The sequence below is a fragment of the Myotis lucifugus genome, unplaced genomic scaffold, assembly GCF_000147115.1.
Source record: "Myotis lucifugus unplaced genomic scaffold, Myoluc2.0 scaffold_88, whole genome shotgun sequence".
NCBI lineage: Eukaryota > Metazoa > Chordata > Mammalia > Chiroptera > Vespertilionidae > Myotis > Myotis lucifugus.
In genome coordinates this window covers 4177639-4199485 of record NW_005871136.1, presented here as the reverse complement: position 1 = coordinate 4199485, position 21847 = coordinate 4177639, and the positions used below count along the sequence as shown (strand labels likewise).

At 44.5% G+C, this 21847-nt stretch overlaps 1 protein-coding gene across 1 annotated transcript in view; it reads left to right on the top strand.

Moving 5' to 3' along the window:
• Positions 1-8078, top strand: part of GLG1 (golgi glycoprotein 1) — a 47782-nt gene extending 39704 nt beyond the window's left edge. The window contains exons 20-26 of the mRNA XM_023756099.1: positions 376-499; positions 1165-1307; positions 1497-1598; positions 2532-2639; positions 4134-4254; positions 4831-4937; positions 7560-8078. Of these exons, the coding sequence (XP_023611867.1) occupies positions 376-499; positions 1165-1307; positions 1497-1598; positions 2532-2639; positions 4134-4254; positions 4831-4937; positions 7560-7727 (873 nt within the window). The 3' untranslated portion in view covers positions 7728-8078. The remainder of the gene's footprint in view (positions 1-375; positions 500-1164; positions 1308-1496; positions 1599-2531; positions 2640-4133; positions 4255-4830; positions 4938-7559) is intronic.
• Positions 8079-21847: the final 13769 nt, after the last annotated feature.

Here is a 21847-nt window from a genome sequence, read left to right as displayed (position 1 = left end):
TAATTCCTGAGTTTCCCATTGGAATTGGGTAGATATTTGGCCACCTGGTACAATTAAATTCATGCTTAATAATACTTACGCTCATGAGGTGCCACGTAATGTAACAGCCATGAGGGTAGGGAATCAATCCTATGTAAACTAGGAGACACTGAGGTAGGAGAAAGAAATGTGAGAGCTACAGTAGAAAGTAGGTACAGAATAGGGCTTGAGGCTGAATGCTTATTCACGCTTAGTCATTTCTCTTGTACCAAGTGATACCTGCAGGCTGCTTCTGTCATAAGCTTCTCAACAGATGTTTGAGTAATACAGGTGATGCAGATGGTGTTAATTGCCATGTTTGAATAGCTGTTTTTATAAAACTTTGATTCTTTGCAGAGATTCTGTCCAGAAGCAGATTCCAAAACCATGTTGCAGTGCTTGAAACAAAATAAAAACAGTGAATTGATGGATCCCAAATGCAAACAGATGATAACCAAGCGCCAGATCACCCAGAACACAGGTAACATCCTGGCTTGGCTTTCTGGCCCGCACTTAATGGAACTGAGTGGGCGGGTCCATGCCTCATAAAACTGTAGGTGCTTTGTTGCTTGGGAATTTTCAGGGAGAGCTTGGATGTAAGCAAAAGGGCTTAATCCTCCCTTGAATAGTATCCAGGAAAACAGAACAAAAGCCATGGGAAAGAAGAGGCTGAAAAAATAGAAAACTGCCTTTGAAGGGCTTACAAAAGAAATCAGGGCTAGATTTCTTGAAAAGTCTAGAGATTTAATAAAACTTCACGCATGTGGCAGGTGAGTATATGGGTCATTCATTTTAGAGCAGAGAAATTTCATCCCTGAGTTACCTTGTAACTAAATGGCCAAGGTGAGTTGGATATTCTGTTCTCAGTATTTTCAAAGCTAACTGTATGGGGAAGGTTGATGTTTGTGAGGACTGCTCAGAAGATCAGTCTCAGACTCTGAGCAGCTGCTGTCCCGTAGAGGGATTCCTGGTTTGTATTTCTGACTAAAAACAAATAGAGCTCAGTATATATACATTCATTGAATAAATACATCAATGGTTTATTTGTGGTCATTGATATAATATGTCCCTTTTTGGCAGGTGGCTCTAAAAATTTGTGAATCCAGTTGGAATATTTTATCATGTTCTTAACACTTTTTGCTCTAGATTACCGCCTAAACCCCGTGTTAAGGAAAGCCTGTAAAGCCGACATTCCTAAATTCTGTCACGGTATCCTGACTAAGGCCAAGGAGGATTCGGAACTGGAAGGCCAAGTCATCTCTTGCCTCAAGCTGAGATATGCTGACCAGGTAAATTGGCCCGGGCTCTCCACAGAGGTGTGTTCATGGAGCCGCCTCTGTTCCTGGCACTGGTTCTCGTGGGAAGGCCTCACTCGCTCCTACTGCCCCAGGACCTTTTTACACCTTCCCCACATCAGGGGCCAAGTAAAAGCTGAAGTTGTCTAACAGCCTGACATGTTCTCCCGTTGTCACATGTAGCGCCTCTCTTCAGACTGCGAAGACCAGATCCGGATTATTATTCAGGAGTCTGCTCTGGATTACCGACTCGATCCTCAGCTGCAGCTACACTGCTCGGATGAGGTAGGATTGGGGATGAAACCGGTTGTGAACAGAGCTGGTCAGAGAAGTTTCATTGGAGCAAAGTTCTTTACTCTCTTTCCCTGAGCCCTGGCTCCAGGGTGAGTTGAAGGGACACCTTTAGGCTCTCCATGGTCCAAGTTCCTGGTTCTCTGTAACTCGGAATTAGTCCTGTCACTATGCAGGGCTGATTCTGTAGTTCTCCATTAAACAAAATCATTCTGCTATTATGTCTCTACATACAGTTTACTCTTCCCTTCTCCTGGTTCTGATAAGGAACCCAGAACACCCCAAGACTTGGCAGAAAGATAGACGTGCTCCTATAATAGCTCTAAAGAAGTGCCAGTCCTTGGAAATCATTTGATTTCCTAGCTAGAAAGGGCCGAGTGGAGAACCTTGTTCAATGTATGTGAACTTGAGGGGGGTCGTAGCTAAAAATACTTCGAACAGCTTACTCAAAGCTGTCCAAAAAAGATTAAGTTTTTAATCTGTGCTGCAGGCTATGTTCCCGGATATCTCTCTCTCTCTCTCCCTCTCTGTGTGTGTTTGAGTTGTGAGTCTGGGTTGACCCTGAACCTCTGGAAATGTGAAGCACTTGCTTTTAGTATGAACTTGGCTGCACGACCTTCCTCCTGTGGAATCAGGGAGTATGTTTGATGCTAGTCCTTGAGCAGTCCTGGGACAGTCTCTCAGGTCTTAGGGTTGACGAAGGAAAAGGAAAAGCCAGTAAAATTGGATACAAAGGGAAAGCCAGTCCTTGTGAAGGAAAACAAAAAACGGAGCTTGGTATCTCGTTCTGGAGGGAGGGGAGGAGGAGGAATCCGTTTGAGTGGAGCTCTGGGCACGTGTGTGGGAGGATCGCCAGATCTGCACATTTCAGAGACCGAGGTTTCTGGTGAGAGTGGGGCGGCCTTGTTTTGTGTGTCTCCTGGACAGATCTCCAATCTGTGTGCCGAGGAAGCAGCAGCCCAGGAGCAGACTGGTCAGGTGGAGGAGTGCCTCAAAGTGAACCTGCTCAAAATCAAAACAGACATGTGCAAAAGGGTAACCGCCATCATCACTCCCCCCACTTGCTTTTCTCTCCTCCTCCCCCTTTTTCCTTTAATGCTATATTCTGCACGTTTTACTGATAAAATCTAAACCTTCCTTCCCAGAATGCTGTGCTGTTCTCTCTTACCAAACTTTAATTTGATTCTTGACCATCAATGGCCTATAACTTAAATATTCTGTCACATGTACTAATTATTTGTGAATGTCTCATTTCCATGACTAGGCCATTGTTTAAAGGGCACTCTGAGTGGAATACCAGAGCAAAATGTCAATTCCAATATATCAGTAAGTGCATTGCATTCATAAAAATCAAACTAAAAATTAATTCATTTCAGAAACATCACATAAAAACAAATTTATCAAAATATGACTAAGCATACAGTATACTACAAAATTGAAAATTTGACCATTTTTTTAAAAAGCATTATCTTTTTTTAAAAGTGCTTCAGTGGCCTGCTGGTTTGGCTCAGTGGATAGAGGGTTGGCCTGCAGACTGAAGGGTCCCGGGCTCAATTCCAGTCAAGGGCACATGCCTGGGTTGCAGGCTTGACCCCCAGTGTGGGGACTTGAGTTTTATTTTTGGGTTTTTGTTTTTATTGTTGTTTTACAGGAACCACGGTCTTTATTGAGAGCAAACTAATTTTTATTTAACAAATCATTTCCAGCCTGTCCTTACCTCCTATAATTTCATCATATATAATTGGAGGGTTTGCAGAGTTGATTTTACTTCTATTATGCTTATATGTCTCTTGTTCAAAACTTCTTTAAACTCAAATAAGAATTATTGTTGCAGTAGCATTATGCTTTGTGAATTAATTTTTTCCTTTTGAGGATAATGGAGGTAAAGTGAAACATTTTGCAGACACCTACTTTTGTTTGGGAATTTTCGTATAGCGTATTACTCTGATTTTCAGAATTCACATTTTCTGACTTCTTAAAGTAACAAAATAATTGTATTACATCAATATGAATACTAGCATTTAGTATTTAATAATAATGTCAAAAATACAAATCTGATCTTACAATCTCCTGCTTTGTTTAGCAAACAGCTTTTCATTCACTAGGTAGGTCCCCAAGTATATTTGTTGAATTAAATTTTTTGTTGGATGCTAAAATGCCCTGGCAGTGTGGCTCGATTGGGCATTGTCCTGTGCACCAGGAGGTTGTTGGTTCAATTCCCTGTCAGGGCATATGCCCAGGTTGCGAGTTGATCCCCGGTAAGGGGTGTGCAGGAGGAAGCAGATTGATGTTACACTCTCACATTGATGTTTCTCTCTCCCCCTCTCCCTCCCTCTCTCTCTCAGAATCAATAAACTATTCTTTTTAAAAAATTGGATACTAGAAATCTGCACTCTCTGCATCATCACCACATTGCCGCCTGTCTCAGCTTTCTCTCCTTGACTTCTTTGTACCTAAAGTATTTGCAGACAGCAGATCTGATGTATTGTCTCCACAAAAGCTCTCTCTGCAATGCTCTTCCCTTTCCAGGAGGTGTTAAACATGCTGAAGGAAAGCAAAGCAGACATCTTTGTGGACCCAGTTCTTCACACAGCTTGTGCCCTGGACATCAAACACCACTGCGCAGCCATCACCCCTGGCCGCGGGCGTCGTAAGTCCCTGTACACGCTGACCCTGTCTGAACTGTCTTGGGAGGAGCAAAGACTCCCCCTGAGACATTAGGTGCAGCTACTCTGTTCTGTAGCTGCAGCTCAACCACAGACGACATCCTCTGAGAGCCTTTGTGGCAAAATGAACTTTGAAGTAAATCTGCAGTGTGAACGGACCTCGCTGCGAGAGTTGAGTTTGGGGAAGCATAAGTCAGGCCACCATCATGGATCTCTTTCCCATCTTGTCCAGCTTCAGCTTCGTCAGTTTCCCCAGTGGCCACATTAGGCTCAGTGCACAGGTTTTGTGTGAGGTAGAACCAGGGCAGGTGGGGAGTTGTTTCTGTGCCATGTGTGCCCAGTAAATATAAGAGGTTTTAGGAGAGACTGGACAGTCCATGTGGGAATGAAATATCATCATTCTCCATGTTACATCTTGGGTCAGGTTTCCTAGAATGGATTTAACTTTGTTCACCCAACAGATCTGAAGTCTCTGGTGGTTAGATAGCCTTCCCCCCAACCTTACCGAAATCTCTCAGTTCTGTAGGTTTCAGACTGTTCTTATCCCTTTCCTTCCACAGAAATGTCCTGCCTCATGGAGGCCCTGGAGGACAAGCGGGTGAGGTTACAACCGGAGTGCAAGAAACGCCTCAATGATCGGATTGAGATGTGGAGTTACGCAGCGAAGGTAATGACCAAGAGCATCTGCTGAAGTGGCCATCTGTTCTGTCAGTTTCCAGTCTCTTCAAGGCACTTCACTGGTTTTCTAGTCCTTGTGAGGCCAGCAGTATGAGTATTAGAAAAATCTGTCAGGGTACCTTTGAGCCTCCTTGGCTGTCCATGAGCCTGGAACCGTCTTGCTTTGCATTGGGCTGTGTCTGCTAGGGTTTGCCAGGGCTGTTACTTCTGCCCTCAGGGGCCCACAGTCCACCACTGAAAAGTGAGTCACCCGAAGGAAGGATGTGACTTAAGCCAGCTGTGCAAAGAGAAACTAGACATCATGCCCATGAAAAAAGAAAGGTATCCAGCCACTCCTGCTGTAGCTTGTTTTTCTGATTTTGCACAGTCTATAGGAGCAAAATACGGATGTGAGACTGGCCCTCGGCTAGCCTGGAACACGGAGCTCATAGGATGGAGAGAGACAGTAGGACAGCGGTGAAAGTGTATGGTACCCAGGCGGACTTGGCCGGGGGGGATTTTTCCTACAAAAACTCAGACTCAGTGAGAGAATGATAACAGTTCTTCTCATGTATACATTGCCTTGTAGTTCACAGATCACTTTGATGGATATATTACCTCATTTAAAACTTGAAACCTATGAGGTCAGTGGAATGATTATTCTCTCATTTTATGGTGGAGGGAACTTCGACTTCCTAAATTATGACTTGCCCAAGGCGAAAAGGTCAGGTTTCTAGATCCACGCTCTTTCTATCTCCCTCGCTGCGATAGATGATCCTGAGATCGAGAGAGAGGACTTCCCGTTACCCATGTGCTTAAAGCTCAAGGGTAACAGGCAAGCGGGAAAGACCACAGGAAGTTTTCATACGTAGATATAAGGGACTATAACTGTCAAAATAGCAAGGGATTAAGCACCCCTTACTCCTTCTCCTGAGGGAACATCAGCTTTGACGTCCTTGGTTAGTTGAGGCAGTAGAGATGAAGTTTCCCTTTTCTTTCCGCACTGGTTTCCACTTTCGAGCTGCTAAGAATTGCCACTGTTTGCTTTGGATTGACAAGTATTGGCGCTCAGATTACATTAATCTGAAGCCTCCTGCTCTGTTTTGTGTACATGGGCTGAGCAAAGAAGCAGCCCAGACACCTCGGGGCCAGCCCTTTTCAGGCACCCAGCTAAGGTGAGACTCAAAAGAACAGTTTGTGCCTGGGAGCCTTCCGGTTCTGATTCTGCCGTAGCAGCTACTAGAGGCGCATTTGAGAACGCAGTGAGGAAAACTGAGGGTGAAGATTGGTTACATGGCAGTGCCCACAATGGGGAAGTGGGGAAGTATATTCAGTCCTTGTCCATCATGTTTGCATGTTACTTTTTTTTTTTTTAATATATTTTATTGATTTTTTACAGAGAGGAAGGGAGAGGGATAGAGAGTTAGAAACATCGATGAGAGAGAAACATCGACCAGCTGCCTCCTGCACACCTCCTACTGGGGATGTGCCCGCAACCAAGGTACATGCCCTTGACCGGAATCCAACCTGGGACCTTTTAGTCCGCAAGCCGACGCTCTATCCACTGAGCCAAACCGGTTTAACTGCATGTTACTTTTGATGTGGGGGAGTGCTTAAGATATAATGGTGAGTGCAAACAAGTCAAGATAAAGAATTGGCATATAACACAATTTGAATTGTTTTCTAAAAGGCAGCAAACATGATGAATAAAATGAATCAGAATACATAAGAACCTGTGACCTTTTGCAAGTCACTAAACCACCACCTAGTCCTTGGGCCTCCAAGTCCCCATCTGTAATATGGGATAATAAAACCCACTTGCGAGGTGGTGTGAGGGCTGACTGGTTGCAAACATGCTGAGCCCTTTCCAAGGCCCAGCACGTCGCCCAGTCCTCAGTGGGCTGTTATTTTGTTGGGGGTAGAGATTGCTGTGATGAGACTCCCCCTCTTTGGATTTGGCTGTATTTTCTAATCTTTATGTTCTTAACAGATCCTTTATTTTTATTTTTATTTTTAAATAGAATTTATTGGGGTGACATTGGTTCATAAAACCATACAAGTTTCAAGTGTACAACTTAACAAAACATCACCTGCACACTGCGTTGTACACCCGTTCCCAAAGTAGTGTCTCTTTCCGTCCCATTTATCCCCCCTCTATCCACCTCCATCTGCTCCCACCTCCCTTTCCCTCTGGCTATTACACTGTTGTCTGTGTCTGTGTGTTATATATGTGTGTGGGGGTTTTTTGCTTAATCACTGCACCTTCTTTCATCCAGTTCCCCAGCGCCCTCCCCTCTGACAGGTGTCAGTCTGTTCCATGTATCCATGCCTCTGTTTCTATTTTGTTCTTCAGTTTATTTTGTTCATTAGAGTCCACATATAAGTGAGATCATATGGTATTACTCTGACTGGCTAATTTCACTTACATAATCATCTCCAGGTCCATCTAACCTTACATAGTAGATACATACAATATTATGATCAGAAAAAAGAGTTGTAGCTCTTGTCCCTTGCCCTTGCTCCTCAAAAGAAATGACATAAATTAAACTAGGAATCAAGGTAGGGCAAGTTAGAGCTAGCACCACCCCAGCCCGGTTCTCTCAGAGGGTGATGCTGTCATATGTTACTCCAGGTGGCCCCCGCGGATGGCTTCTCTGACCTCGCCATGCAGGTGATGACATCCCCGTCAAAGAACTACATTCTCTCCGTGATCAGTGGGAGCATCTGTATATTGTTCCTGATTGGCCTGATGTGTGGACGTATCACCAAACGAGTGACACGAGAGCTCAAGGACAGGTAGAGCCACCTTGACCACCAAAGGAACTGTCTGTCCAGTACCTAGTTTGTACAGCCCTCCTGTATAGCGTACCCACTCACCTCGTTCTTCTCAGAGGTGCCACCAACAAACACCCATGTTAGAGCAGCAGCAGGTACCACTGCATTGTCCCATCTCAGACTTCACCCGTGTCATGGTGTCCCTCCTTCCGACCATCTGCGCAGCATCAGCCGCTGGCCACTTGGTTATCGCCATTGTTGGCAGACTTAGGTTTACCTGTAGACAAGTGTAGACAAGTCTCTCATACCAATGGAACCACAGGTACTTCCAGAACCAACTCATCTGACCTGCAACTCAAATGATTTCTTAAAAAAAAAAAACCACACACACACAAAAAAAAGGAAATAAGTTTTTAAAGAAAGGAAAAAATGTATATAGTAGCACACCTCCTCCAAGCTTGATTTGGGCAGTGGGTTCTTTCTTCTGTGTGACTGTGTATAATGAAGACAGGACGTTAAAGGGGAAACACTCCACCCAATATGCTTCAGCTGGGATGTCTTGCTCATTTCTCAAAAGCACCTTTGGGCCATGTCAGGGCCATGGACTTCACCAAGTGGTGGGAAACCACTAACCAGCCAACTTCGGATCCTGTTTTCTTCTGCTGAAACAGTGATGCCTTCCAGTTTCCACCCTAAAGAGCCACTGCTGGTCAAGACCCCCATGGCCATATGTATTCCTACGATCTCCTCACCTCAGTGAAGTAAAGCCGGAGCCTCCCTAGGCCAGAGGCAAATGGATTGGGGAGAAGATCAAAACTCTGTGATGCTGATCTGCACTGAGAGGCGGGACCCGGGTCCCCAGGCAGCAGAATCCCAGTGCCCTCCCTCCTCCAGGCTAGTGCAGGGCTCGGCTGCCTGGGGATTGCCCTGCTGGGCGGCAGGTGCTGGAAGCAGCACACGTGGGGGAGGGGCTGGGGGAGGAAGGAGGAGCCAGGGCTTGATTCACTTTGCTTTATTTTTCAGGCAACGTTGCAGGTCAGGGTAATGGCTTAGAAAGATGTAGCATGGTCTCAGGTGTGACTGCAGTCCAGCCTGACCTTTTTGCAGGCTCTGAGCCACCTTCCTAGACAGCTCCTTTATGCCTCTACATGCAGGGGGGTGGAAAGTTCTCACATTAAAAGATGGAGGCTTTCTCCATTCTTTTCCTTTCTGTCCGTTTGCTGCATACACCCACGGTAGAAGGCATTGGCTAAATGTACTTTGGGGATTCGTCAGTCTTTTCAGAATCTGAGCTTAATGGGAGCAATATTCCTGGCCACCCTCCCTCACCCCGAGGTGTGGAGGTGACAGGTTGGAGCGTACAGAGGGAGGACGCAGGCATCATGGTTCTACCCAGCACGGCTGGCTTGACTTGGGGCATGGAGTCACAGTGGCTGCCTAGAGGGCGGCGTGTACAGTAGGAGATATATTTATATAATATATATTTTATTAACCTGTTAGACGTCCACAAAGTGTTATAAATCATGTGCCTAAAACTGTCTGCATAGACCATGGCGCCCTTCCCCCGCCCCCTTGGCCACCGTCCATGTGTGCCGTGGACCTTCACATTCGTCTCCCCTGAGATGTGTTCAGTGCAGAGTGGGTCAGTTTATGGGTCAGTTGGTCCACGTTGCTCCTGCTCTGACCTGACTGGCGTGTATTTGATACTGTGGTCTTCTTTTTCTTTCATTTCTCCTTGCGACCTTTCCTGGAGGCAGTGGGTTCCAGAAGTCAGCTGTGTGTTGCCCCTGCCTGGGCTGACAAGTCACCAAGGGAGCCACACAGCGGCTTGGCTCCCTCAGTCCTGCTCTTAGGTCTTCCTGATGCTCAGCAACTGAGACTCTTCCGTCTCATAAAACTTGAAACTCTGGGAGTCTGAGCAACACCCCTACCACCTCCACTGTTGGACCAAATTGAGCTGGTCCCAACCATTTCCCCAGGGGTTCCCGCTTGGGTGGTGGAGGTTGCTGAGGCTTGGGATCGAGAAGTGGGGTGTCCTCTAAATGCAGGCCCCCTGACGTGTCTGGTGTTGTTTACAGGATTGGATTGATGTTCACCATTTGGAGGGGCTGGTACCATTCTCATCTCTGCAGTCTCCCTCCCTATACATGTCAGACATCTCCATAATTTAATGCCTCGAGATTTCTGTTCTTTCTGAGCTGGGGCCATCTCCTTCATTGTCTGCAACAGATCAGGAAGTTTGAGGAGTTTGATTCTTGAAACTTTTGTCGCCTTTAGAGACGGTCGGAATAGAAGGGGGACTCTGCCTGTGTCTGCAGTGGCTCGTAAGAGAGCATTTCCCCAGCCTCCCGGAGCAGTCTGATGTGATGGTTCTGGGGGCTCCAGGCGGATTTCCACGCCCAGCACCACCTGCACCTGCAGCTGCACCTCTGCTGCTCTGCACTTGGTGTCACAAAACATACACAGGCACCTCTGGTTGCCAGCCTCCGGTCAGTAGAGGGTAAGTCACCTAGCCTAGAATTAGCCAAGGAGGAACCATGGCCCTAGCGAGGAGCTGATGATAGACCTTGTCATTTATCTCTTCTGATGTCAGCCCCTGAACAATAACATAAGCAGCAGGTGGGGGTTTGGCCAAGGCCAAGGCTCCTGGCAATTGTTGAAAATGACAGTAGCCAGGTAACTCCCCTGCCTTACCAGCGCGCTCCAGTGTCTCAGGGACTCATACCTGGTGTGCTCCACGATGTTCCAGAGGCACCAGGAGGGCAGCCTCCTGGGCGGGAGGCACTGCGTACAGGCGGAAATCAGAAATCTGGGCAAGATGTCAAGAACAAGACGAATGCCCTCTACTGGAGCATCTCCCGCAGAGGGTGGCTCCAGGAGGAGACCACCTGGTGCCCCCCTGGCCCTCCACTATTCCTGCTGCCCCAAGAGAAGCTGCTAGCAAGGTGTGCCGAGATGGGCGTCCTTGCAAAGGCTCCAGATCTCTGCCTTCCCCGGATGCGTCTGCCAGCACTCCCAGCCCCAGTTCTGTGGGTCCAGTCAGCTCGTTCGGAGCCTGTGCATCCTTAGAAGCCAGGGGAGCTCTAGTGTTCAGTGAGCAGGTGTTGACCTCATTGCCAGCCTTCAGGGCTCTCCATCCTGCACTTTTCTGGGGGACAGCAGTGCTGCTGGCGGGGGGAGAGCTGCTTTCCTGGACGAGGTGACAGAACATTCCTGAGACCCCCATCTCTTCCCATTTCCCGAGGTCACAGGATAGAGGGTGGATGTTCTGGCCTCACAGGTCGTAGTGTCCATTTACAGCTGTGTCAGCTGTGTGCTGACTTCCCTACTTTCTCCCAAGAGAAGAGTCCCTCATATGAGTGTGACTTCCGAAATTGTCTCCCATCCTCCCTGCCCCCAGGCTGTGGTACTACTTCTAGCCCCAAGTCCCCACCTCAGCGATTCACCAGGGAGGGTAGATTGCTTCCTGGGCTCCTTTTAGCTGACCTCCAAGGCCTTCACTTCCCATTTCTTCCTCTCCCTCACATATAACTCACACTAAGCAAGCAGATGTGGAGAAGGAAGCTAGAATAGGTACCCCTGGAAGCAAGCCAGCCCAGTCTGACACGTTCAACCAAAATTTTGGCCATAGAACAAAAATAATATGGCTTTTAAATGATGTTTATTTGTATTTCAGGTTCTTGTAAATTTGAAAAACCTCAAGGATCCCTTTTATATTTCCCACCATGTGTGCAGCACCAAAGTAGTTTTGTGAAATGCAGCACCCCAGTGCCCTGGCTTTCCGGGACACTCCTCCGCATTGGTCTTTGACTCCCCAGGCCCTGGGCCAGAGGGAAGTTCTCTCATTTGTCTGATTGGCTGCTCCTCTAACTGCACTGCTCGTCGTCCTCCTCCTCTCCACTAGGCAATCAAGAATCACATTTTAGGGCAACCACGTCAGCAGATAAGTCATGACTCTTCAGTGACCGGTTCCCCCAGCCATCTAGTGAGGTCACCGGAGACCCAGGTGGTGGTCTGCTCGGGCTGGTGGTGACAGGATCCTGACGGTGGTTTCCTCCCCTTCCCCCTTCCCAAAATCTATTGCGTTTCACAGGTAGGGATGTTGGGATACGTGCAGTAGAGAACTCTCCCTGGGCAAGGAGAAAATTCAGATAGTGCCTCTATATTCTGTTTGCCTTCCCCCAACGTAGAATTGACACCTGGACCCAGAGCCCAGCAGGCCCTATGCAGACATGCTGGGGGGTGGAGGTCAGACTGCAGTGCCCTGGACAGAGTGGCTCCTCCCAACAGTGCTCCCAGGTCAGTCCGAGCAGGAAAGCAGACTGTGCAGCACATGCTGTGTGAGATCTTAGGCCTTTACCTTTTTTTTTTTAAGAAAGAAAGAAAAGTAAAATGAACAAGCCTCTTTTGTAAATGGTTTTCCTTTCTATGTATAAAATCCCTGCAGTTCCTTGTTTTTACATGTTCTTGCTGTGTAATTTTGAGATGTTACTGAGATTCTGAACATAATGTGCATTTTTTTTCTGTACAGATGAAATGGGAGAATTTAATAAAGAGTTTGCAGGTTTTTACTTGTTAAATCTTCTCTGTGGTGACTGGGAAGACTCTCCAACCACCCGCTCCGCCTGTAGAAGCCCGTGGAGCCATGAGCACCAACTGTGAACTTGTCACTGATGCTCACAGACCTTGCTCTTAGGTTCCTAGTATTCGTGGTTCAGTCAAGCAGAGTAAGACCATGGACGTTTAGAGGAGAGATGGACGTCAGATCCGGGTTTTTGTGACTCTCAGGCCGATGTGTCCAGAATTATTCATCCTAATGATGTGCTTAAGCCATAGCCTGAGGCTCCTTCCTGGGAAGGGCACCTGCCTGGACCCTCTCCTTACAGATACGGCACATGGGTGCCACCTGGTCTAATGGCCACCTTCCAGGTGAGGTCCAGAGCTGGGCCGGACTTGCTGCCTGTGCCCTGCCCAGTTCTGGGGTCTGACCGCTGTGCCATCCTTGCTGGGCCTTTTCTTTGACCTCTTCATTCAGCAAAGCTGATTTGCATCTGGGTGTTTTCAAAGTAATAGCTTAATGAATTTGCACGGTAGCAAAGATGTCTTAAAGCCGTAATGGCCATACTAGGATTCGAGTAACGGGATGTTCAGTGAGAAAGGAATGGGTAACCCGGGACACAAGTTTCTTCTTAGAACTTCCAATCCATCTCTGCAGCTGTCACCGAGGAGGTGGTGGGCCTGGGTATGAGTGGAGGCCGGGAGAAGGTGAAGAGTGGAAGGAATCCCAGCTGCAGATAGTCCTCTACATAGGGAGCTCTGGGCAGCCATCAGCCCCGAATGGGAGCAGCCTAGTACCTGGTGCTCTTCAGTGTCCTAGAGAAGCCGCCTGCTTTGCTGTGAGTGCGGGAATTGAGATGCAGGGTTCAAGCTCTCTGTCCCAGGCCCCACAAGGGAGAAGAGGCGCACCTGGCCCAGCTGCACTCAGCCCCTCAAAGAGATGCTCAGCGGTGATAGGGAACATGCTGCCAGCCGGAGCCTCAGCCGTCTCAGGATCATCACCCACCCCAAATGTTGCATGTTTGGTTTTTCTGGTAGAAGATGCTTGAGCTCCCGCCCTGCCAGCCGTCCACTCGTCAGAGCCCTCCTCTTCTGCATCACCACCAACCAAAGCTTCCTCCAAGGGGCTCCATCATCTCCACCTTTCTTCCCAAGCCACTGCCACCTGCTCCATTGCCGTCCTACACATCAGGGGTCCTCAGACTCCCTGATAGAGCAGATGGGTACCTTCCCAAAGATACACAGGCCTGAAAACATGGCACAGTAGTAGGTGTCCTCATCAGCAGGGCTGGCATTGCCCACGGTAATGTATGTGGCATTCTGGGCCAGGTCTATGCCAGGAAGCAGGGTTCACAGCCCTTTCTCACTGACTCGGCCAGAAACCGACCCATCCATTGCTGGTACCAAGACAAGACATGGTCCAGGCAGCACTGCCCTGCACCACACACCAAATCTGCGGGTGGGTTACCTCGTCCACTCATCACAGAAGGCTGAGGCCGGAGGCACCTGAAGGGGCAGAGAGAATAGTGACCATTCGAAATTACTCATGGTCATTTATGAGTCATTTACTCTCAGCTCAGATGGATGTGAGGGCTTTCTAGAGAGCCACTTGGCAATACCTGTGAAAATTGTAATTCATCGTACCCTCTGATCTAGCAATTCTATTTTCATATTAACCTGTAAAAATAGTCGAACTCAGGTATATTGGCATGCCTACAAGGGTATTATAATAATCTTTATAGTAATGAGAAACTAAACAACTATAAATAGAGCAGAGGTTAAATTTTAAAGTGAGACACCCATATCATGCAATACTATGCAGCCCCCAAAAATGAAAGTGTAGGACTTGTATTTCTGGTAGGATGGAGTATTTTGTAGCTGAAAGATTCTCCCCGTGAGAACAACTAGAAAAGCTAGTGAAACTGGTGATTTTTATGGCTTAAGGGAGTTGCAGAAGCAACAGTAACCCAAGGAAGTGAAGATTATAGAGAGGCTGGTGCAGCTACTGTGGAAAACTATGGAGCTTCCTTAAAAAATTAAATATGGAACTGCCATTTGACCCAGTGGTCCCACTTCTAGGAATATATCCTAAGAAACCCGAAACACTCATCAGAAAGGATACATGTGCCCCTATGTTCATAGCAGCACAGTTTACAATAGCTAAGACTTGGAAACAGCCTAAGTGCCCATCAGCAGACGAGTGGATTAAAAAACTGTGGTACATTTACACCATGGGATACTATGCGACAATAAAAACAAAGAACTCTTACTATTTGCCACAGCATGGAAGGACCTGGAGAGTATTATACAGAATGAAATAAGCCAGTCAGAGAAAGATAAGTATCACATGGTCTCACTTATATGTGGAATCTAATGAACCAAACAAACTGATGGTCAAAAATAGACCCAGAGACATAGAAGCATGAACAGACTGTTGAACCTCAGAGGAAAGGCAGGGGAGGCTGGTTGGGAAGAGAGAAACCAATGAACTTTATGCATATACACATAAGCCCTGGACACAGTGGGGTGGTGAGGGCCTGGGGGGTCGGGGGGACGGGAGTGGGCTGGAAGAGGGTAATGGGGGGGGGGGACGACCTATGTAATACTTTCAACAACAAAGATTTTTTTAAAAAGAAAAGACTGCAGAGAGAAGAGAACCATGGAGAGACAAGTTGACAATCTGCAGCCACTTGCATTTGCCAATTCTGGCAGGAGGCCGAGGATCCAGGTTTTCCCCAGGCACAAGACTTCAGGTGGAACAAGAGAAATTAACAGTTTTTTAAAGTCTTGCAGCCTAGAGTGACAAAATTGACGGCTTCTGGGACCTTAAAAATAGGTTCAGGTCTCCCTCCATTTACTGAAGTCTGAAATATTACAAGATGGGAACCTACAAAGCTAAACCCGAACTTCTGTAAAGCAGGCCAGAATTTTGCAGAATCAGTGCCAAGAAGATAAAGATCAGAGCTCAAGACTGCTCAAAAGCAGACTCCCTAGTGGATACACCAGGATTTCAGTTGAAAGCCCTAAAGAACCAAACCCTGGGGACCATTTGACAACCACCATAGTAATAACTGCTCAGGTGAAAAGCATCAATAGGCAATAAAAACTTGGTAAACGTTTTGGTGTGTGTGTGTGTGTGTGTGTGTGATGAGAACAGGTTACTCAAATATTCTCAAAGCACCTCCCCCAAAATTAGTTATCTATATATAGAGAGAAAAAAAATAGTAACTTATGGAAAAACCTGGCTGGCTCAGCTTAACCATATAGAATGGGACAAATAGACATTATGTGCCCTGTGCTAGAATACATTAAGGACACAACATCCCTTTTGTGGTAATCCTGTCAAAAATGCATAGCCTGAATCTAATCTTGAGGAAACACCAGACAAGCCCAAACTGAGGGACATTCTATAAGATAACTGGCCTGCATTCCATCATGAAAGATAAAGACTATGAAACTGTTCCAGATGGAAGGAAACTTAAAGAGACGTGATAACTAAACGCAGTGTGTGATCACGGACCGGATCCTGGACCAGAAATTTTTTTAAAATCTTGCTCTAAAGAATATTGGTGGGAGAATTGGTGAAATTTGAATAAGATTTGTAGATTAAATAATATTTTATGGTTCATTTCCTGATCTTGATCATTGTACTGTGTTAAACTAAGACTGATGTTTGTTTGATTTCCCATCAGAAATGATGGAAGGCCCTAGCTGGTTTGGCTCAGTGGATAGAGCGTCAGCCTGTGGACTGAAGGGTCCCAGGTTCAATTCCAGCCAAGGGCACATGCCTGGGTTGCAGGCTCGATCCCCACTGGGGGGCGTGCAGGAGGCAGCCATCAATGATTCTCTCTCATCATTGATGTTTCTATCTCTCCATCCTTCTCCCTTCCTCTCTAAAATCAATAAAAATATTTAAAAAAAAAAAAAAGAAATGATGGAAGCCAGAAGACGATGAAAAGACATATTGTGGTGTGAAAAAACTGCCAATGTAGAATTTTTTTACCTAATGAAAATAGCCTTTAAAATAAAGGTGCTTTCAGATAAAAGCTGAAAGAATTTGTCACCATCAGTCTTGTACAAAAAGAATCCTAAACAGCTGAAACCGGTTTGGCTCAGTGGATAGAGCGTCGGCCTGCGGACTGAGAGGTCCCAGGTTCGATTCCGGTCAGGGGCATGTACCTGGGTTGCGGGCACATCCCCAGTAGGAGGTGTGCAGGAGGCAGCTAATCGATGTTTCTCTCTCATTGATGTTTCTAGCTCTCTATCTCTCTCCCTTCCTCTCTGTAAAAAATCAATAAAATATATTTAAAAAAAAAAGAATCCTAAACAAAAATCCAGGGAAAGGAGAAATTATCCTAGTTGAAAATATGGAAATACATGAAGAGTACTAGAAAGGGTAGTGGTTAAACAAAAATAAATGTTATCTGTACAAAGATATAGAAATGTCTTTTTAAATGAAGGAGAGAGAAAAAGGAGAAAAAAAGGAGAGAGAGAAACATCAATGATGAGAATCATTGATCGGCTGCCTCCTGCACCCCACCCCACCCCCGATTGGGGATCGAGCCCACAACACAGGCATGTGCCCTTGACTGGAATCAAACTCGAGACCCTTCAGTCTGCAGGCCAACGCTCTATCCACTAAGCCAAACAGACTAGGGCAACATTTTTTAAATAATCCAAAAGAAGACAAGAAATAAGTAATACAGTAGGTATAAATATAAATATATTAGTAATTACACTAAATGTAAGTGGACTAGATTCTACAATTAAAAGACCAAGATAGTTAGAATGGATTAAAAATTTTAAATATATTCTGCAGTTATTTATTAGCCTTGGAGATGAGAAATGAGACTGTGGATTAAAATGTAACAACTTTATGCCACTAACAAAAGACACATTTTAAATATTAGCACATCAAAAGATTGTAAGTAAAAATATGAGTAATTAATTAGTGTAGCTAACTAAAATCAGACTTAGTAGACTTTATTTTTTTTTAAATATATTTTATTGATTTTTTACAGAGAGGAAGGGAGAGAAATAGAGAGTCAGAAACATCGATCAGCTGCCTCCTGCACATCTCCTACTGGGGATGTGCCCGCAACCCTGGTACATGCCCTTGACCAGAATCGAACCTGGGACCTTTCAGTCCACAGGCCAACGCTCTATCCACTGAGCCAAACCGGTTTCGGCCAGACTTAGTAGACTTTAAGGCAAGAAACATTACTATAGATAAAGATGTACACTTAATGATGTAAAGGCGAATCTATAGGAAGACATAAACCTAACCATACCAATGATCATATTAAAAGTAAATTATCTAAATGCCTCCAAAAGGTCTGGTTGGGTTAAAAACAACAACAAAAAAAGGATCCAACTGTATTTCACCCACAAGAAACTCAAAGACAAAAATAGTTGAGAAAAAGGATGGAAATGCTATACCATGCTACTATGAATTTTTTTAAAAAACTGAAATGGCAGTATCAAAATCAAATAAAGTAGATTTCAAGGCAAAGAATATTACTGACTGAAAAAAGGTTTGTTTCATGTTAAAAGAGTTCAATTAATCAATAAAGTGTAATAATCGGAAACATTTATGTACATAACAAGAGTCTCAAAATAAAAGAAGCCAAAGTAATAGAACTGTGTGAAAAGACGGATTAATCTAAAATAACAACCAGCGATTTCAGTGCCCATCTTTCAATATTTGATAGAAGTAGACAGAAAATCGCCGAGCACACAGGTGACTTTAATAATACTATTAGCCAATTTGTACTAAGTGGTACTTATAGAACGCTCCACCCAACAACTGTCAAATGTACTTGGCTTTTCAAATGCCCATGGAACATTTATCAACTTAGACAATACTCTAAGCCATAAAACAAGTCTCAATACATTTGAAAAGATTCAATTCACACAACTATGTTCTTTGTTTACGATGAAATTAAATTAGAAGTCAGTAGCAAAGATATTTGGAAAATAAATAGCATACTTCTAAATAACCTATGGGCCAAAGAATCGATTGGGAAGTAAATTGGTATTTTGACCTGAATGAAAATAACACGGTGTGTCAGAAAATGTGTGGATGCTGCTGAGGCTGTCACTGTAAACAGGCACAGGGATATTATTCAGGTGATAAAATGTTCTAACTAGATTATGGTGATAGTTGCACAATTTGGTAAATTTACTAAAAACAAATTGTACACTTAAAATTAGTGAACTTTATGCCTTTTATATTTCTTTATTTTTCTTTATTGATTAAGGCATTACATATGTGTCCTTATCGCCCCATTGCCCCCCCCCCCACCTCCCCACTCATGCCCTCACCCCCTGGTGTCTGTGTCCATTGGTTAGGCTTATATGCATGCATACAAGTCCTTTGGTTGATCTCTCCCCCTTACCCCCACCCTCCCCTACCTTCCCTCTGAGGTTTGACGGTCTGATCAATGCTTCTCTGTCTCTGGATCTGTTTTTGTTCATCAGTTTATGTTGTTCATTATCTTCCACAAATGAGTGCGGTCATGTGATATTTATCTTTCTCTGACTGGCTTATTTCACTTAGCATAATGCTCTCCAGTTCCATCCATGCTGTTGCAAATGGTAAGAATTCCTTCTTTTTCTTTTTTTACAGCAGCATAGTATTCCATTGTGTAGATGTACCACAGTTTTTTAATCCACTCATCTACTGATGGGCACTTAGGCTGTTTCCAAATCTTAGCTATGGTGAATTGTGCTGCTATGAACATAGGGGTGCGTATATCCTTTCTGATTGGTGTTTCTAGTTTCTTGGGATATAATCCTAGAAGTGGGATCACTGGGTCAAATGGGAGTTCCATTTTTAGTTTTTTTGAGGAAACTCCATACTGTTCTCCACAGTGGCTGCACCAGTCTGCATTCCCACCAGCAGTGCACGAGGGTTCCTTTTTCTCCGAATCCTCGCCAGCACTTGTCATTTGTTGATTTGTTGATGATAACCATTCTGACAGGTGAGATGGTACCTCACAGTCGTTTTGATTTGCATCTCTCAGGTGATTAGTGACTTTGAGCATGTTTTCATATGTCTCTTGGCTTTCTGAAATGTCCTCTTTTGAAAAGTATCTATCTGGTCTGTTGCCCATTTTTTGATTGGGTTGTTTATCTTCCTTTTGTTAAGTTGTATGAGTTCCATGTAAATGTTGGAGATTAAACCCTTATTGGAGATAACATTGGCAAATATGTTCTCCCATGCAGTGGGCTTTCTTGTTGTTTTGTTGATGGTTTCTTTTGCTGTGCAGAAGCTTTTAATTTTGATATAGTCCCATTTGCTTATTTTCTCTTTAGTTTCCATTGCCCTGAGAGCTGTATTGGTAAAGATATTGCTTTGGCATATGTCTGAGATTTTGCTGCCTGTAGATTCCTCTAATATTTTTATGGTTTCCCATCTTATGTTTAAGTCCTTTATCCATTTTTAGTTTATTTTTGTATAGGGTGTAAGTTGGTGGTCTAGTTTCATTTTTTTGCATGTATTTGTCCAATTTTCCCAACACCATTTATTGAAGAGACTGTCTTAACTCCATTGTATGCTCTTGCCTCCTTTGTCAAATATTAATTGAGCATAGTGGTTTGGGTTGATTTCTGGGTTCTCTATTCTATTCTATTGGTCTATATGTCTGTTCTTGTGCCAGTACCAGGCAGTTTTGAGAACTGTGGCTTTGTAACAGCTTGATATCTGGTATTGAGATCCCTCCTACTTTGGTCTTCTTTCTCAGGATTGCTGCAGCTATTCGGGGTCTTTTTTTATTCCAAATGAATTTTTGGAGAGTTCGTTCTAGGTCTGTGAAATATGCCGTGGGTATTTTGATGAGGAGTGTATTGAATTTATAGATTGCTTTGGGTAGTATGGACATTTTAATGATGTTGATTCTACCAATCCGTGGACACGGTATGTTCTTCCATCTGTTTATGTCTTCTTCTATCTCTTTTTTTCAGTGTCCTGTAATTTTCTGAGTAGAGGTCTTTTACCTCCTTAGTTAAGTTTATTCCTAGGTATCTTAATTTTTTTGGTGCAATGGTAAATGGGATTGTTTCTTTAATCTCTCTTCTGTAAGTTCACTATTGGTGTATTAAAATGCCATAGATTTCTTGTACGCCTTTTATATTTCAAAAAAGGTTGTTTTTAAAAACACATACTACTAGAAAGAAAGAAAACTTTCATTATTTATAGACAACCTGGTGGTGTATGTATAGTAAATTTTAAAATGGATCAACTATTAGAATTAATAAATGAGTTTAGCAAGCTCACTGGATATTGAAAATAAATTGTATTTCTGCATATCATCTACAAATAGACAAAACAAAAAAATATTCATGATAGCATCAAAAAATGTCAAATACCTAGAGATAAATCTAACAAAATATATGGAAATCCTCCATAATGAAATCTACATTATGAAACAAATTAAAGAAAATGTAAATAAATGGAGGGATATACTATATGCATGCATTAGAAAAATCAGTATTTTTTAAAATATATTTTTATTGATTTCAGAGAGGAAGGGAGAGAGAGAGATAGAAACATCAGTGGTTTAGCACTGACCTATGAACCAGGAGGTCACGGTTCCATTCCAGGTAGGGGCACATGCCCTGGTTACGGGCTCAATCCCTGGTGTGGGGCATCCAGGAGGCAGCCGATCAATGATTCTCTCTCATCATTGATGTTTCTGTCTCTCCGTCTCCCTTCCTCTCTAAAATCAATAAAATATATATGTATTGTTTAAAAATAACAGGTTACTCAGGAGAACAAGAGTGGAGGGTGACTTTTCAATGTATATTTTTTTAATTTCAATTTTTTTGTATTATCTCAATTGTTTCAAACTAAAATTAAGCAGAAATTGACCAACCAGGACAGACTTTCCCTGGGACGCAGTGAGGATTGAGAGCCAGTGGTGAGGGAAGGGAGAGTGTGGTGATATTGGAGTCTTCCTGAAGAGGTTAGTGCAGCCGCTTAGCGGAGCTTGGTAAGAGACACAGGAAACAGACAGAATCCCCCTCTACCCCTGACGTCAGAGCTCAGTGTGGGCTTCCCGAGAGACACCGTGAAGAAAGCAAACACGTACAAGCTAAGGAGAGAGGCCTCGCCACAGACCAACCCTGACAACGCCTTGATCCTGGACATCTGTGAAAAAATAAATGTCTGCTGTTTTAAGCCAAAAAAAAAAAAAAGCTCAGTGTGGGGCATCCGGTTGTCTGGTGAGGGCGGAACAGATTGTGTTCGATGACACAGCATCAACATAACCCTAGAAGGTCCCAAAGTACTCACAGGAGCAGCAGTGCAATGGATTCGATTACACTTTGAAGGGAAAAGAAGATTCTGAGAAGTGAGCACTGCCGGGTGTGGCACCGGAAACCACAGCCAGGAGGGCTGTTCTAACAGATCCACCGCAGATAGCAGCCAGTGGCTTCACCTCAACACCCCTCACAGGCTGTCATTAGAGAGCGTAAACCCTGACCCCCAGGAAAGGCGGGGAGGAAAAGCAAGAGGTTTTATCTTTTAAAAGGGCAAAATGTAAAAGCATTGCTTTAAAGATACAGCACGTCTGGGCTGTGTGGCCA